Below are 18,397 nucleotides of genomic sequence, written 5' to 3'. Positions count from 1 at the left end.
GTAAATTGTGTTGAAGATCACTGGTATGCATGAGAAGTGGGATTCCCTCAAGCGTGAACATGCACGTCGCTGTGTCGAGAGGAGGATGGAAATCTCTCATGGTTGCTGTGGAAATGTTTCTGAGTCCACAGCACAGCGTCCGTGTCACATGACCACCTCTGCGGCACGGTGGGAATATAATCGGAATACTTGAACACGTCTAAATGCGAGAGAGATCCGAACATAAACTTTGGGAAATGATCTGATGACGAATGAAGAGAAACTGACAGATTACATTTAGCCGAGTGTAATCTGTTGCCTGAGAAGGATCTATGATTAGGAAAGTGTTTGCCTCACATAACAAAGAGGCACTGACCCGTTAAATGGGAGCGGAGGGGTGCGAGGGCTCGGAGAGGAGATGTGAACGTCGGGATGAAGTAGGCAATTATGTTTAAGAACTCCCTGCACAGCACAATGGATTTATAACTAACAGTGAATAGAGTGAGGACGGGGTGGGGTCTCAATACATTAGCCACTACGGATAATAACTTCTCTTTCAAAGGATTGTTTTTACTCCTCTCTTTGGTTTTTGGGGAGCAAACCCACAGGAGTCAGTCCCATTGAGACTTTGACGTTAATTGGTGAAAAATGCCCGAGGAGGAAGAACGAGAGAAGTTAGCCAAAGTCATCCGACAGTGGAACAACAACAGACTGGACCTGTTTGAAATAAGCCAACCTGACGAGGTGAGTGGGCTGCAAACTTTAGACTGGATTCCTGCACCTCACTCTGTTGTAGTGTGGATTTACCTTCAGTCTTTTTAACTTTAGATAAACCTCAGAACTGTTTTATAAAGTTAACAGCCACTGTAATACTGAAGCATAAGGTCATTATTTTTAGATTAATTATTTTGTCTGTCAAATGTAGGAAAAAATATATAAAGGTTTTTAGTTTAATGTTATTAAAAAAAACTGAAAGTACAGAATATGAAGCATTTTAGCCAAAAGAGAATTAAGTGATTGTCAAAATAGTAATTCATTCTGATTTTGTTGAATGGGTCAAATTATGAATCAAGAAAATAATGATTTCATACATTTTGGGCCGAGTGGTTATTGCCCTACAGCTGTTGGTAGTTTGGAAAGTATGGAGATGTAAACATGCAAAGACATGGAGAGATATAGAAATAACAAAGTATAAATTCTGCAAAAGTAGAAATACTACACTACCCCCTCTTCCTTCTACTACTACTATGACGACAACTACTATTATTTTGTTTAATTTTGTTGTGACCCTCGTGACATTTCAATGTGCTAACAAATAGTTTATTAAAGGTGTGGATAGAAATACTGAGCACAGAGTACTCTTAATATTGTACACTACAGATCGAACATATTGATGGATTGTTTTGCAGCTGGTTTGATGTGAAGTTCAAAGCAGCGTTTTATGAAAATAAGAATTATTCCTCTGTATATTCTCAAAGCATATTTAACGATATAGTCCCGAAAACAGAAACCATAGGACACATTAAAAAATCCTTGCACGATTTCTGTTTCCCAGCAGAATGTGGAGTTTCACGGTGTGATGCGTTTCTACCATGAGAATCCTGATGAGGGGAACGTGGCTACAAAGTGCCTGCGTGTCTGCAGCAACTCTTCCACTCGCGAGGTTATTGAAACTCTCTCGGAGAAGTTCAGGCCCGACATGAAAATGCTGACTTCCGGTTATTCCCTTTACGAGATCCAAGCCAAGAAGGGTGAGCATTGGTTTAGACTGGGTTCTCTGGTCCCGCAGCTGCAAACCGTCACTCTGATCACTTCTCTTTGTTTTATGTGGATGAAGAACGCAAACTAGAGCCGGACGAGAAACCTTTGATTGTGCAATTAAACTGGAGCTCGGACAACAGAGAAGGACGCTTCGTGCTCAAGACAGACAAGGAGACTTCCCAGGTATCATCAACCTATTACTTATTGCAAGATTTCACCAGGTGTATCTCATTTGAATTTGCTATTTTACCAGGTATGTGAGCTATATGATAATTTAGTCAGTAGTTAGCTTCCTCCTTCACACACACACACAATTTCACATTTGTTTTATTTACAAATTAAGGAAATGTCTCCCGAGAAGGAGAAAGGAGGAATCATCCAGAACTTCAAGAGGACGCTGTCAAGAAAAGACAAGAAGACGGAGAAGAATAAAGCTAAAGCTGCTGACAAGGTTTCAAGAGATGAGAAGGGGTAAAATGTCCAGTGTTCACTACAAGCCATTATGTTCAAACTACTGGTCCAAGGTCTGCTGTACCTCACTGTCAGAAAAAACATCTACCCTTTAAAACCCAATATCCAGGTCAACTGAAAAACTACTTAACAACCCGGAGGCAAATCACGGCACAGAAAACCAAAAGCAGCAGAGGCAACCTGCAGGTGAGTATTCTGAAAGGTGTAGAGATATAGAAACTGTGATTAATTTACTTTCATGCATAAAATACAGGAATATATAACATCTATTCTATAAGAAATAGATTATATAACATAAGGAAGGGCGGCTGCTGGTGTGAACACTCAAAGTTTCCATCCTGACTTTTCAGATCAGCCTGGATTACCACTCGGGATTAGACTCTGTGAAAACTGTGAGTATGAGATTAGATGTTTTCCTTCCACCCGAGTTATTTTCAAGTTTAATAACCTGTGAGTCAGAAGCTCAGTGCCCCCTGCTGGTGTGTTTCACTTCTCAGCTGAGGAGGCCTTCCTGTCTGCGGTCATAAATTACACCAACAGCTCCACGGTCCATTTCAAGCTCTCACCTGCATACATCCTCTATGCTGTGGGACGCTTCACCCTGCGGCGCCATCACAGGCAAGGCTCGCCGCACTCAGGACAAACACACGCCGTCACATCCATCACTGGCAAAATGGTGGCCATGACACGGAAGGTCATCCAGGCAAGTGGAAGAAAAACACCTACTTTTGTTCCATTTGAACAGATGAGAGTGAGAAACACGAGACCAGATGTTGTTGCGAGTTTCAAAACGACACTGCCGCTGTGTTTGACACTCAGAGGCAGCAGACCATCGCCGGGGCGCTCGCCTTCTGGATGGCCAACTCCTCCGAGCTGCTGAATTTCATCAAGCATGACAAAGACCTCTGCCCGCTCACACAGCAGAGTCAGCTGGACCTCGCCCACCTGGTGCACAGAGCTTACAGGTGAAACAACAAGACGATAAACAGAGGCATACGATGCTTTTCCAGTATTTCTATCCTCGTGCAAGACTCAGCTTTCTCCTTCCCCATCAAACATGTCACAGTGCTAAAAACACGTGATGAATAGTGGAGCTAGAAAAACATCTGATCTCACTCGCCTCACTCTCTCTCTACCCACTCAGGCATTTGTCCTGCAGGTCTAAACAAACCGCAGTAAAACAAATTATTCTTTAGCTCTGCAGAAGCAAACCTCAACTCCCCAAATCCCAAACCTTACAGTGAACACTACATGCACTCCAGCACTGTGCGACTCCAGCATACAGTTCTCCTGCCTTGTGAACGTGGTAGTACTGAAACAAATATTAATGTTTGTTTGGTTTTCCAGTTTCTCAAATGTAAGTTGCTTCTCTTTTCTATAATCAGAGTCAAATAAATCGTTCGTTAATTTGAGCTGTCAGTTTGAAGAAATTAGTAATTTGATGATGATTGTGGGACTGGGGGAAGTTTATTACCTTTTCCAATGTTTTCAAATATTTTATAGGTTTATCAACTATTCCAAAAACTAATATATGTTAGTTTCAGCCCAAGACTGCTTCATATTGTTGCTAGATTCAATTAAGTTCACCGAAAGAACAAATTCTCCAAACCCTGGTCTTTTAATTAAAGTCATTAAAGTGTTAAAATTTAAAATAATCACACGGGTTGTTATCTAAATGTTATGTATATGTCTGTTTTATTCTTCTCAGTTGCCTGCTACAGTGTCTTCAGAATGAGTTAACGAAGCATTTGCCAACTTTTCTGATCGATCCTGAGCAACACGGCTCCCTGCCGGCTGGTATAGGTAAACATTCATTAATGACCACACGATACTGAATATATGACTCTTATATGAGCTGAGATATGTTCAGTATTCTGAAGTTTTATCTCTCGTGTTCCAGAGATGGTGCTGAACACCTTCATGAACACCATGTCTCTGCTACGCCGCTGTCGGGTCAACCCCGCCCTCACCATCCAGCTCTTCTCCCAGCTCTTCCATTTCATCAGCGCCTGGCTCTTCAACCGGCTCATGAGCCCAGCGGCCATCGCTCCCGGCCTCCGCTCCCACTACTGGGGAGCGGCTCTCCGCCAGAGGCTCACCGGCATCGAGGCCTGGGCGGAGAGGCAGGGCCTGGAGCTGGCCGCCGACTGCCACCTCGGACACATCATCCAGGTCAGTTCCTACCTGGACTTCCTGTCTGAATACTGGTAAAAGCAAAGTTTAGTCTGTCTGCTTCCACAGAAACGATGTAAAAATTTAATCAAATAATCTTTTCTTTACACATTTCCAATTTGGGGATCTTTTGATGAGTAGATACATTCAATCCCCTTGTTTTACAGAATTTTAAATCCATGTAAGAGATTATACTGTACATTGTGAGATAGCCTTTAGGTGAAATACTGTGTACCGTTTAATTCATGGGAGGGATAGTTGTTTAGTATATAGAGCAAATGATGGATAAATAATCCAAATAAGGTTTAAAAACATCTAAGAACATGACAGAAGCTTCTCAGTGCATCTATATTACACGTTCAATATCAACCTGTAAGAACTCATTTGTGATTTTGCAGCTTTTGTCCCAGGTTTTTATTCAGCGTCTGAGCCCATTCAGAGAGCAGAAGCTGTTAAAACACTGTTGCCTCTCTGTTTCTAGGCAACCACACTCCTGACCATGAATAAGTACTCAATGCAAGAGGCGAAGGACATCCAGAATACCTGTTTCAAGTTGAACTCACTGCAGCTGCAGACGCTGCTCGCTGGCTACCTCTATGCAAACACTGAGCCTCACATCCCCCCCGTGAGTACTGCAGTGTGTTCCTCCTCTCGCTCTCCTGTCTTTCTCCCGTGTGCTTCTAAAACCACGATGCAGTTTTTGGTACAAATCCTCGTATGAGATCTTTAAAATCAAGAGTAATCGTCCGTAATGAGACGAAACTCATGCACATTGGGCGGATACAGAGAAAACTTGGGGTACTTGGGGTTTAGAACTGTGCAAAGCAGATGACGTCATGTATGAATATAAGTTTCATAATGAACGTGTCTGACTGTAGCAGCAGCCTCAACTGCACCAGAGAAGCTCAGCAGTATAGATTTAACAGTATGAATAATTAACAATGATGAATGTGATTATGAATAATATATGAAAACGTGTTAAGCGACTTGTCACATTACCTGATTGCTTCTGAGTGAAATATTTCTCTAATGTTTTACTGCAGATTAACGCGACTATTCCACGAGTCACAAAAGCCAAATTCATGTTTCGTCGTGTACCTTTTGTTTACATCATCAGTTTGGGTTTTGCAAGGAGCCAATAGGAGCTGGAAATATGTCATGAGCTCAATCAGCCACTAAAATTCCAACAACAATAAACATCAATATCCATATTGAACTATGAATAGCATGAAGGAAATAGATGCATCAAACTAAGCTCACCTTGTCTCTTTAACATGTATTTACAGTTTTATCTATAACGTCTCCTTGGTTTAATTGTTTGTGAGAGTTTATAGTTTTATCATAAGGTATATATACCTTTGCTGATGTTTGCAACTTTCACAAACAATATTGCGTTTGTTTTTCGGCTTTCATACAAAAACCCCAGGATTGTACTTCGCTGTCGAGAAGTCTGAATGAGGAAATACTCAAACTTGAATTTTTGCAGTTGTGATGGACTGTAAAACATTTATTAAAACAACTCTGTGCTGTTAAAAGACCTTTTCAAGGTGTTTAAATCCTAATTATTTAAGAAAACATGATGCTAGCTGAGACTCCAAGGAAGCTACTTATTAATGCTAACAGCAATTATAAACAATACTTATCTTGTGGAGGTGAGACAGGCGTTTGTGGCAGGACGACATATGAAACTCCTGATTTAGTAAAGGCAGCAAATCATTTGTGGCATCTGACTTGAGCTAACTAGCAGCTAAGCTAACTAGCAGCTAAGCTAAGGGCTAACAAGCTCACGGGAAAAGAGCAGAGAACACGGGTAACATAAGTGGGCGGGGCTTCGCCAATAGAATGACCCAGTTCTTTACCGTGGGAACCGCCCACCAATTACAACAGTCAAATAATAAGACTACACTGCACAACACTAGAGGACAACAACAACAAAGATAAGGAGTTAAATTACTGCTGAGTAGGAAGAATGTCCACTGTTCAGAAGGTCACAGGTTCGATTCCTGCCCCCTCCAGTCTGCATGCTTCAGGGTCCTTGGGTAAGACACGGACAAATCTGCCTCTCATGAATATACGAGTGATAGAAGGTTTATGTTTGAATGGATGAGTGTGACTCTTAGTGTAAAGTTGTTTGAGTCTGGAAAAACACTATATAACATGCATCTATTTAATAAACTCCATATTTCACAATGTTATAAAAGTGATAACAAAATACCAGTGAGGTAGTTTTGGGTGTTTCTGCTGACGACACACAAAATGACGATAACAAATACACTCACTAATGCAGATGCTTGAACAAACTCTTACTGTAGTTCCAGATTTCAAAAGACTCAGGATTGTCCTTGTATACCAGTGAGATCCTTTATCAGCACTCCACTGGGATGAAGACGTGAAACCAGTCAGCTTGAAACTCAGCCGCTCAGACAGCTCAGCAGATGCTTTAATAGAGATACAGCAACTGAATTCAAATGATGGGACTAAGTGGTGCGTTTGTATGGATAACAGCACAGAGGCTGTCTCGGTGAGAGGAGAACAGGAAGAGCTGACAGATGTGGAGAGGAAGCCGTAAAACAGACTCACATTCTCATGAGTATAATTTGGAAAAACAAATGAGGACGATAAAAATATTGAGCATCAATTGAAAACTAGGGTGTAAAAGAGAGAGAACGGGAAGATGGTTGAACAAAACTTAAAAGGAAGTTAGTTGGTCGACCTAAGGCGGAAGTTTTGTGAGTTAAGGTTTACATTACGGTACACTGAGGTCAGAGGTCAAGGTAATCCGCAGGAAGGTCTTTAGTATTGTGCTCTGCAGATTCGAGCCTTGTCACGGAATGACAAATGTCTTATCCATATATCCTCGAACGACCTTTTTTCCTGAAATATTGTCCGGTGTTCTCCTCGCTGCAGGATTTGATCGATGCGGTCGTGGTGGCCGCCGAGGCCTCGGCCGACAGCCTGATTGGCAGCGAGGGGCGGGACGTCCAGCTGGAGGAGAGCCTCGACCTCCACCTGCCTTTCCTGCTGCCGGAGGGAGGCTACTCCTGTGACACCGTGAGAGGAATCCCTCATGGCTTCAGGGAGTTTTTGGAGCCAATTTGCCGAAAAGGTCCATGATTGTGAATTCTCTATGATAAATACAAAACTTCTAAATCACACCCTGGGGATGAAGTGTATTTAAAACCGTTTAAATTGATTACTTGTGTAGTTCTTCCTGACATCCATCTCTTCCAGGTCTCTGCTCTATAACCTCCCAGCCGAACCCCAAAGGTGACTGGACTGTGTATTTCTGTGAATCTTCACCTCCTACAGAAAACACATACTTGGTAAATACAGAAGTTTTAAAGTATAATCTCAATTTCAACAGAAAATCCAGCATTAATGAAGCAGTCCCTGATTGGTTTCTATTCTCTTTACCAGGCAGCTCACAGAGAGCCGGAGGTTGTGACCATCACACTGAAGAAACCTCTCAACAGTGGGATGGGGGTCAGCATCGTGGCTGCCAAGGTGACCACGTGTTTTCCAGCTCACTAACTGGAACCGTTCTAACACCAGAGCTGTGAGCTGAACGTCTCAGCTAATTAACAACCCGCCTCTTGTTTTGCCACAGGGCGCGCAGCAGGGTAACCTTGGGATCTATGTCAAATCTGTAGTCCAGGGAGGACCAGCTGAAATGGTGAGACACGTTTCTGCAGCAGCTGAAGTTGAGATTCTACAAGGAAAGATTGACATGAGCCTCATGTGTCTCTACAGAATGGAAGGTTGGCAGCTGGAGATCAGCTGCTCAGAGTGGACGGTCAGAGCCTCATTGGCCTCAACCAAGAAAGGTAACTTCCCAACATCCAGAAGATGAATCCCAGTAACTTCAATGATCCCCCGACTTGTCCTCTAGCGCCACCGTTAGGTTTACATTTGCTGTTTTGAAGGAAATGTGACACAAAACTATTGGATGGCAAATTCGTTTGTGTTCCCTGCAAGATGAACTATATGACAGATATTCTTATGAGCTTATCCAGGCCCCAGTTTCTTAATCAATGCCAGGTTTGCATTATTAACAGTTTCATATGACATATGACTGTGGACTATAGTGGATCCCATCTTAATGGTGGATCATGATCTTGCTGGCTGCTGACTATGATAGACTATGATTGCAGCAGGACTGCTTGATATATAGTATTAAAGTTATCCTTCAAAATGTTTACCCTCATCAATGCTGCTAAAACCTTTATCTTGATGATGTTTTCCTACACTTGCCATCTATTGCACTTCTGTCCGTCCTGGGAGAGGGATCCTCACATGTGGCTCTCTGAGGTTTCTATGTATTTTTACCTGTTAAAATGTTTTTTAGTCGTTTTTCCTGACTCTTGTTGAGGGTTTAGGACAGAGGATGTCTCACCATGTTAAAGCCCTATGAGACGAATTGTGATTTGTGAATATGGACTATACAAATAAAATTTGATTGATTGATTGATATGATGGTCGATGTTGGTTGATTGTATTACTCTTGTGTTGATTCAGGGCTGCTGCCATCATGGTGCAAACCGGCCCGGTTGTGACCTTACAGGTGGCAAAGTTCGGAGCCAGCTTCCACGGCCTGGCGGCTCTGCTGAATGAACCAGCTCCAACAACGACTACAGGTAGAAACAAAATGAGCAAAACACAGATTCTATATCACTTTTGTTTGCATCGTGACCTAATCAAGAGCTTTTATTGCATCACAAGGTGAAGCAATCTTTGCCAAACCAAACGGTGAAGCGCTGGTGCTGTACCGGGCCGTGGATCCTGGTCCGTCAGGGCATCAGCTCCATGGAGGCAGCAGGAGGAAGAAGGAGCAGATGCAGAGGAACCGGCAGCTGTTTCGCTCCAATCCCAACATGACCAGTGGGTGCTCTTCCATGTCGAGCCGCTACTGGGCACATTCAGTAAATCGGCTTAATGTGAAATATGTTTAACGCTAGAGGGTTCGTCATGTTTTTTATTTTCTCCGCATTTCAGCCGACCTTTGCCCCGAGGATGGAGATGAACTCGTTGACCCTGTTGTGAGAGGAAACAACATGGCGGCTGTTTCCACCATCAACCTCTGCACTGACGTGAGATACTTTTCATTTATCACAATGAATTTCTTCAATTTGAAATATAATCCATATTTTGAAATTCTCTTTTTATTTAGAAAGGCACATTTCCATCACATACATTAAATACAGCTTTAGTCTGTCGAGGACATAAGAAAGGATGGATGTAGTAAGTTTGGGTGATTTTGTTCATATTGCCTTTCTGGGGTTTTGTTTTATGGATCTGAATTACTCCATGTAGGAACAATAACAGAGAAATATAATCCATTTTATATAATCTTTTACTTTCACTGACAAGAACAAAGGATTTCACTGTGAAAATGTCATATTGTTTTACAATTTTTTTCCACAGGTTAATTTAAACGTGTTGTAACAATCTTTTATTTACCAAGGTCTGATGAAGGTTTATCCAATATTTTACGTTTTGTTTTTATATTGGATAGAATTTGAACTTTTTGTGGAAACGTAGAAACTAAATCTGTCTTAAATGTCAAAGATTTTAATGAATTCAAGACACATATTTTGTTCCCTTCTTTCCTCCCTTCAGACGTTTCACAGGGAATACTTGACACTTCCAACCCTTAAATCACAAGACAGGAACGTGTCTGAATCCAGTCGACCGCAGCAAACATTAGTGTCTTTTGGGCCTTTGAGTGGAAGCAGCTGCAGTAAGAAGACGTACATGGTGAATATTAATGTCCTTCAGGCTCTAAAAACGTTATATGTCATCAAATCTTCTATTTATCATGTCAAGAATCAGTAAACATACGAACACTGACATAGTTCTCTTTACAAAAAAAATTTACAACCAGGTAAATGTACCTAAAACCTTTGTGTGTGCCCTTCCAGCGTCAGGCCCTCTCACAGGAAAACCTTTGTATGGAGAGTGGAGGTCCCCTGCTGGACAAAAGGGGGAAGGACACCAGTGCCAAAAACAACATGAGCCACTACTCCTCTTTCCCAATTCGCTCCAGCGTTTCCACCCATGACATCCTCGCTGATTACAGTTCCCCTGTAAAACACCAGCAGGGCATTCGCACAAGTGGCGCCGGTGTCTGGAGGGCGCCATTTTCCCAACGTCCCACATCCACGCCTTCATCTCAGCCCGTACGCATCGACATCCCCATCCCCAGGGCAGTGAACACAAATCCTCCACTCACCACCTTCCAGAGTCCGGCTCTGCTGTCGACCACCATGAGCCAAACTCCTAAAACCAACGGACACAATCCGAGCCCTCACCATCAGGCCCACCATAACTATGCATGTCCCATCTCTGCAGTGAAGAAGCTTCCCCGGCCTTCACTTCCGTCCCAGCAGCACAGGCCCGGCATAGTCAGGGGTCAAGCTGTAAAACCTCAAGTGAGCATCCCTCCAACAAAACATGTTTCCTTCCAAGAACCTCCCACTCAACAGAGGCAGGGAACGGGTGGTCCGAGGCACAGAGGCCCCCAGGAGCTGTCCGGCCCCTGGAGGAGGGAGACGCAGGAGAACCTGGAGAAGCAGCACCGGCTTCAGGCGGTGGAGCTCCTGGAGCAGGAGGTGCAGGAGCTCCAGGCCAAGGTGAAGCGCTCGGCCGAGGAGAACGACCGACTGCGGAAGCTCAGCCTGGAGTGGCAGTTTCAGAAGAGGCTGCGGGAGATTCAGCAGAGAGGAGAAGAGGAGGAGGACGAGTATGAGGATTTGGACATGATGGTGGCGATACAGCAGCTGGAGAGCAGAACTCAGGTGAATCACATCACATGGCTCTAAGGGACTTGTACAAAGTTATTTAATTATCAGTAAAGTGTTTTTAACTTTTATAATCTTTGTTTTAGAATTTTGATTTCGAGGTTCCTTCCCAGAGGTTATTTGGGAGATGGAGGCAAATTGCTTATAATAGATTAGTCAGGTTTAGGAAGTGCAGGAAAATAACTACAAAACTTCTGGAAACAATTACATTTTATTTTTCTCGAGGCAAATCACAACCAATATTACCTCAAGGCCGATATATAATGTACAAACATATGACAAGAAAAGTACATGTATAGAATGTGTTGTGATGCTGTGATTGTTCATATCACACAGATTATACTAAAACAGAATCTGTAGAGGCTGAGAGGCTTTACCCAAACCAACTGGGACTTGTTATACTTGATAAACTGAAGGTTATATTGTATGAAAATACAGAAATTTGAAAGCTTTGTGTCAATCTCTGTTCAGTAATACTAGTTGTATTCACTGTAGAATTAAGGTGATGATTAAAACGTCTTGATAATCTATAGCTCATATTTTTTGTTTCCATCTTCAGGACAAGAGAAGCTCTGGAGGAAATATCAACAGCGAACTGAAAGAGTTGAATCAGCAGATTGGAAATCACATTCTCCAAAAAGAAGAAAAGGCAAACATTGGTAATTGTTCACGAGCGCATAACAATGAGAATCAGTTTTCATGAAATATATAGTTTATTTATTTCATATTGCAATATTTCTTGTGTGTTACAGGTCACAGACCAACTGGACAGACTGAACATGTTCACAACGTGGCATCAAAAGAGTGAGTTGACTTTTTATTTTTGCAATTGAGGCAGAACATTGAAATGAAATCAACCGACATGAAGATATTTATGCAGCATTTATACAAATGATGACTTTAAGACATAGAAATCAATAAGCACATAAAGATCATTACATTAGTCTCTATTCATCAAGCTTATTACAGTTTGCTTCCTGAAGAAATAAATAAAAACAAGCTCCTGTTTGTGTCTCTATAAATTATCCCCCCCCACATGAAATAAAATTCAAGTATTCATTATGATTGTTTATTTGCAGAAACCAGGAGGAGAAAATCCAGAGCCCAGATCCTGAGAAGCTCACATTCAGGGAGCGGCAGCGTCTCTTCTCTCTGGCGTCCAGTGCATGAAAGCAGTTACAGCCGTGTCAAAGAAAATGTCAGAATGTTTATATAAAGAGAAGTAAGAATGTGCTGGTAGAAGGAAGAGTTTACAGTACAATATAAAAGGCATGTTCTGTGTCTATTAACTGTAGAAGTGTTTCTCTTAGTTTCCAACGGGATCAGTTGAGTAATTAACATTTAAGTTCATTATTGTTCAGGACTTTGTTTCTTGATTTGACGCCTGCCTCAACATTATTATTTTGTATTTTCCTACTTGTAGAGAATAAAGTATTAATTTAGGAAAATAATGTTGTCTTTGATAATCAGTGCTACATCTGTAAAACAGTTATTTAATCCTCCGTGTCACAGTTACTTGGTGCGCTGATAGAACTGCACCACTGCTTTCTCTTGCTCGTGTGTTTCGATGGAGCCGCTCCGCAGCCGCCGGATCTCCTCGATGGCGTCCTGGCCTGAAATCTTCCTCGTCTTCACCAGGTAGCAGGCCAGCATCGTCCCGGTTCGACCGTGGCCGTGCATGCAGTGAACTGCAACACCCTGAAGAGACACCATTTAATATCGTTTCAGCAGCTGCAGCTACGCACACAACCTGCATTAGTTTCTCTAGTGAGACAAGGGGAAATTAAACTATTTTAATTATCAAAGTGATTTTTTCCAGCAAACATTGCCAAACAGTCAATGTTTGTATCTTCCAAATTGGGAGGATAGCTGTATTTAATTGTCTAATGGGATTTTAATCTGAATATGTATAAATTTTGGACTTTTTCTTTTATATTACAGTTCAAATGACAAAGTAAATGACACACAGCTGAATAAGCTTCAGTACACAAAGGTTGTGCTGACAGCCTGTGTGAGGGTTTAAAAACATACTGCATGCTGGGTTAATTCTATAAACTGTCAGAGCATCAGACTTATTTTTTCCATTTTGACTCACAAACTTTGGAGGAGCTACAAGTTGTGGTTTTTTCCACTCTCACACAGGCTCCATCAAATTCACCTAATAATGATTCCTGATGTGTTTTAGGTTACTCGACCGTAGCTTGTGAGCCAACAAACAACACAAAACTGTACATGACCCTGAAACTTCTTTATAAAAAGAATCCATCCATCACATCACAGTGGATCAAGTGTCTGAGATCTCACCTCCCCCTTGGAGTTGGCCTCTTCCACGATCGTGAGGAATCTGTCAATCTGACTCGGCGACGGAGGAGTGAAGTCTGTGATGTTGATGTGGTGCAGCTGCAGCTGTGGACACGAGTCGTACTGAGGCGGTTTTCTCTCGCACAGGCAAACCAGGTGTTTGATGCCATTGTCCAGCAGATACTGGTATTCAGCCGTCATCCTGGGCAACGCCAGTCCGGCCACTTTGCCTGGCTCCACCCAGGAGAAGTTGCTTGGAGCATTGGAGGCCATGACTGTGGGATCTGAGGACAGACAGACAGAGGGAGGGGTGTTCAGACACTAAACCACTAGATGTCACTCAATCCTACACAATGAAACCTTTAACATTTCCAGCTAATGGGCCAAGACACTGTTTAATATAGTCAGACTTCCTGGTTTGGTTCATATCCAGTCAATATAGAAATGTGGAGCGCGCCCAGAGTGTAAGGCTTTGAAGCGTGAGTTGGCTAAAACTTATTAGGAGTGTGTAACTTGTCTTAACTTAGTGTGTTTTCTTTTGTAAACACACTTCTTTGTTGCTGTGGTAATATTCACTGACACACCTGCTAGGGATTGTCAAAGTTTGTTGACCTTATTAGGAGTGTGGAACTTGTCCTAACTTTGTGTGTTTACAAAAGAAAACACATTAAGTTAAGACAAGTTACAGGAGCTACTTAATAGGAGTGTGTAACTTGTCTTAACTTTGTGTTTACAAAAGAAAACACATTAAGTTAAGACAAGTTACACACTTACAAAAGAAAACACACTAAGTTAAGACAAGTTACACACTCCCTAATAAGTTCAACAAACTTTGATAATGCCCAGCAAGTGTGTCAGTAAACATTACCACAGCCACAAGTTAAATACTGTGGAGACAAGTGAGAAGGTACACAAAGTAAACAGCAGTCCTGAGGGACATTAGCATACTGGCTAGTCTGGCTAGTCCAGTGTCTTCCTGAGGGATTAGTGTAAAGACATTTCGTCCCAGTCAGTCCCAGTCAGTCTGATGCGGAAACACAATCAGCTGCCTCCACCTTGTTTCACACAAAGATCAGAAACAACACAACAGAGATCTCGTTTAGCTTCTGTCTCAAAGTCCAATTCAGAGCCACTGGAAGCTAACTAGCTAGCAGCTAACGTCATGTACACACACAGACACACATGTTGCTCAAGCAAGGACACAACTGTTGTTATTATCCAGCAAAGTGATATCAAAGCTTCCTGTTCCCGAGTGAAGTTACTCACAGCTTCTTCTCTGTGATGAAACGATGTTCGGCTACGTCCGGAAGCTGCGGCTAACAAGCTAGCATCGAGCTAACTCGCCGGGGTGAATGAATGAACTTCAAGCTACAGTAAAAATAAACAGCTGCTGGTCTGTTGAGTAACGGCAGAAGTGCGAGGTGCGTCAGAGACAACCAGCGGAAATCAGCTGACATCATAAATCAAGTCAATAACGCAATGTACAGTAGCGCAGGTATATTAATAACGTTGTGATTACACGTTTACATGTCAGGATGGCCGAGCGGTCTAAGGCGCTGCGTTCAGGTCGCAGTCTCCTCTGGAGGCGTGGGTTCGAATCCCACTTCTGACAATAACCTTTTATTTTTTTTGGTACAGTACGTTATATTTATGTAGGAGTCACTGTACTGCTTCATCAACAGAAGTAGAAGTACTCAGAGTTTATGTTTAGGTTAGTGTACTAATACCACAAGGTAGAATTTAAAAAGGTTTATTTTTATTGAATTATTTGCCTTGTTTATTAATGTCTAATTATATAAGATTATTCTTCCTTCTCCTTTTCGTTCATCATTTGAGATTTTCAGTTTGAAACAGTTTTGTTTGGTCGTTGAATGAAATAAACTTATACACAACTAAAACAGCTTATTACCCGTGAATAACACATCAGAGTCCTTCATACACATACGTGAACAAAATACAGCAAGTCACTGGCTCCAAGTTTGGAAATAAGAATAAACACAGCAGGTTTTCTGTGTTACAGACCTTAGTCAGTAAAATTGTGAATTAATTAATTTAGTATCTAACTATCTATCTAACGTTTTATATCTTAATTTATCATTAATGTATCATTTATTTTAAAATCAAACTAATATCAGATACCAAACATTTGTGTCTTTGGACAATCAGTGTTCTGATGTTGTTTGATGCCAAACAAAAACTGTGAAGCTATTTTTACAAAAGATGAAAACTGAAACTGATAGAGAGAAACATGTCAAATGTCTAAAAAGTGACCAGCTGAGATCATGTACATCTATTTTAAACTGAACAGTGGAAACTGAACCATCCGTTAATTTAGTGGAAGAAACGCAGATTTGTCCCAATGTGCTTTGTTCAAAGTGTTTTGTCCATTTTACTGTTGACTTTCTGATGCTGAGATTTAAGCAAACACGACAGTTGTTGGGTTTTCTTAACATGGAAGATGCACACACACTGAGCTGGATGTCTACGCATCAGTTAACTTGTGAAAAGAGGAAGAAAGCGTTTTTTATCTATTTATACGTCAAAGTTGTGTAATCATCCGTTAGAAACGTTAAACTGAAAGGCAGTAACGGAACATGGATTCGTCACCACAGGGTTATTTTGTCAAACAATCACTCAGTGAATAAAAGGTTTGTGAATGTTGGTAAATCACCAAACGCCAGCGACCAATGGCGTCGCTGCTTCTGGGCCTCGCTGCTAAAGAGCTAATTAAATGTCTCTACGACAACACGACACTTCCGGTGAAACTACTTTTCCAATGAAGGCCAAGTCGTTCTCTCTATTAAATGTGTGGATTCTTACCATCTAGATTGGGAACTTCGGTAGTTTTCCGTTCTTTGCTAACTTCAGCGTTCGATGAGCTTCTTTACGTAAATCTGAGGAACGGGAGGTCACATGTCTCCCCGGACAGCTGTGATTGGCTGCTACCGTACTGCGCACTCCTCCGTCGGTCAGCCGCACGTGTTCGATGCATGATACACGCCCCCTTTTCTCACCTTCGCTAATTCAACATTTCTGTGCTGTGATTGGTCAAATGTTGAAAAGTTTTCAACATTTCCACGGACGATTCGTCTGCTGCTGCCGCTTCGCGTTCCACTCCCCAGGAGCCGTGGGTTCGAATCCCACTCATGACATTAACCTTTTTCCTATTGGTACAGTACAGTACCTTATATTTATGTAGGAGTCATGTGATTTATACTTTACTGCTTCATTGACAGAAGTAGAATTACTCAGAGTTTAAGTAAGTGTACTAATACCACAAGCTAGAATTTAATGAGGTTCATTTTTATTGAATTATTTGCCTTGTTAATTAATGTCTCGTTAAACAGGAGCAGATTATGTTAGATTATTCTTCTTTCTGCTCCTTTTCATTAACTTTTTGTTTTATTAATGATTTTGTGTTTGCGTTTGAAACAGTTCTGTTTGGTGGTTGAATGAAATAAACTTTAACACAACTAAAATACTTGATTACATGTGACGGTAACTAATATCAGATATCAAACATTTGTATCTTTGGAGAATCTGTGTTCTGATGATGTTTGATGCTAAAACAAAACTCAGATTTCTTTTTTTACAACAATGAAAACTGAATGTAATACAGAGAAATATGCAAAATGTCTAACAAGTGACCAGCTGAGCTCACACGTTGGTATTTATTTCGAGTTTTCTCTTTTCCACGTTTGGTGAGCCCATGTAATGGGAAGATGCTAGATTTTATAAATTAGTTCTGTCTCGTAATCCCAAAAAGGGGAAATACAAATAAGTATACATGTATTTATATCATCCACGCAGTTGCACTTAAAATACCTGTAGGGGGCGCATCATCTACTTCAGCAGAAACAAATGGTGCTTATTCAATAGATAAAACATCTTTGAGACTTTTGGCTTGATCCATTTTTCACAAACTTGTATTGTGCAACTGAGCAATTCCAAGGATTTTATATCAAATTATAAGCAATGATGGAAACACATGTTCTGGGTTTTAATAGTTCTATTTAAAGCAGATATATAGATTTTTATACCGTTACATATTTAAGGAAAAAGTTTATTCTTCCCTGCTAATTTAAAGAAAAATAAGTGAACATATTAATATTTTAAGGTTAAAACAGTTTATTTTTTAGTTTGAATATAAATAAATGTAAATTTATCCAGAGCATCCAAACCAATATTCGTAAAATCTGATGTTTTCTGCAGTCAATTGTCTCAAAACTGCTTTTTTCTCTTACGTTTGAGAGACGTCCTTGTCGAGTCCACACTGAATCTTTCTCCTTTTAATTTCTTTAGGCCGGACCTTCTTTCACACAATCTCCACACGAAAGGAAAGAGAAGCTCGTTTTGCTCATTTCATGCAATTAGACAAAGATACAAACACAACGGTTCAGAACTCACAGCACAGCACAGTTTACTTGCTAGTCATTTTATACAAAGAGTAGAAAGAGGGTTTGTATCTGAAGGAGACAAACGGCGTCACATTTGCCAGATGGATGTCGAGATACACAGAGACTGGTTGTTGTCAGAAAGGTGTTTGTAAAGAGAATCACAGAGTCGAACGTTTCAAACATCCCATTTAAAAAAGCTTTCACTAACCTGTTGGTGTAAAAAAAAGAAAAGAAAAGAAAAGAAGTTAACAGAGCAGTCATCACGTACAGGTATAGAAAGACATCTAGGTGAAAGGTCAAATAAACATAAAATAAACAACTTAAAAAACATTCCAAGATTCAGGTGGTGTCTAGTGGAAGGCGTACTTTTAGTTTTTCTGTCCTACGGAGCTCGAGCCACCAACAAACCATTTAACAGAACATCTGGAAGTCCCAAAAGAACCACGAAACATATTTATTATTCTCATTTTATCTATTTTTGTTTTGTTTTGTACACATAACAACCTGAAGACTTTTCTC

The 18,397-nt window shown here is 41.1% G+C and overlaps 2 protein-coding genes and 1 non-coding gene across 3 annotated transcripts; 2 read left to right on the top strand and 1 right to left on the bottom strand.

Moving 5' to 3' along the window:
• Positions 1-627: 627 nt before the first annotated feature.
• On the top strand, positions 628-12,350 carry LOC133015032 (afadin-like). Its single transcript, XM_061082174.1, has 25 exons — positions 628-723; positions 1,538-1,730; positions 1,817-1,923; positions 2,084-2,211; positions 2,321-2,397; positions 2,511-2,603; positions 2,709-2,914; positions 3,031-3,176; positions 3,920-4,014; positions 4,112-4,383; positions 4,865-5,008; positions 7,291-7,489; positions 7,615-7,706; positions 7,801-7,887; positions 7,991-8,056; positions 8,134-8,207; positions 8,899-9,017; positions 9,103-9,261; positions 9,376-9,470; positions 10,000-10,137; positions 10,302-10,636; positions 10,685-11,177; positions 11,746-11,839; positions 11,933-11,984; positions 12,260-12,350. The coding sequence occupies exons 1-25, from the start codon at positions 628-630 to the stop codon at positions 12,348-12,350; spliced, it is 3,651 nt and encodes a 1,216-aa protein (XP_060938157.1).
• On the bottom strand, positions 11,875-14,923 carry dusp23b (dual specificity phosphatase 23b). Its single transcript, XM_061082681.1, has 3 exons — positions 14,748-14,923; positions 13,485-13,765; positions 11,875-12,878 (listed from the first exon to the last, which is right to left on the bottom strand). The coding sequence occupies exons 2-3, from the start codon at positions 13,752-13,754 to the stop codon at positions 12,693-12,695; spliced, it is 456 nt and encodes a 151-aa protein (XP_060938664.1). The 5' UTR covers positions 13,755-13,765; positions 14,748-14,923; the 3' UTR covers positions 11,875-12,692.
• Positions 14,924-15,010: 87 nt separating this feature from the next.
• Positions 15,011-15,093, top strand: trnal-cag (transfer RNA leucine (anticodon CAG)). Its single transcript has one exon. It is a non-coding gene; the product is annotated as a tRNA-Leu (tRNA).
• Positions 15,094-18,397: the final 3,304 nt, after the last annotated feature.

The sequence above is a fragment of the Limanda limanda genome, chromosome 12 (genome assembly GCF_963576545.1).
Source record: "Limanda limanda chromosome 12, fLimLim1.1, whole genome shotgun sequence".
NCBI lineage: Eukaryota > Metazoa > Chordata > Actinopteri > Pleuronectiformes > Pleuronectidae > Limanda > Limanda limanda.
This window is presented reverse-complemented; position numbering and strand designations above follow the sequence as displayed.

Bases quoted from the DNA above. Each gene is read 5' to 3' on its own strand.
- LOC133015032 (XM_061082174.1), top strand. From the start codon at position 628: ATGCCCGAGGAGGAAGAACGAGAGAAGTTAGCCAAAGTCATCCGACAG. The intron at 724-1,537 runs GTGAGTGGGCTG...GTTTCCCAGCAG, and splicing joins AAATAAGCCAACCTGACGAG to AATGTGGAGTTTCACGGTGT. The intron at 2,398-2,510 runs GTGAGTATTCTG...ATATAACATAAG, and splicing joins GCAGCAGAGGCAACCTGCAG to GAAGGGCGGCTGCTGGTGTG.
- dusp23b (XM_061082681.1), bottom strand. From the start codon at position 13,754: ATGGCCTCCAATGCTCCAAGCAACTTCTCCTGGGTGGAGCCAGGCAAA. The intron at 12,879-13,484 runs GTGAGATCTCAG...GTGTCTCTTCAG, and splicing joins AGGCCAACTCCAAGGGGGAG to GGTGTTGCAGTTCACTGCAT.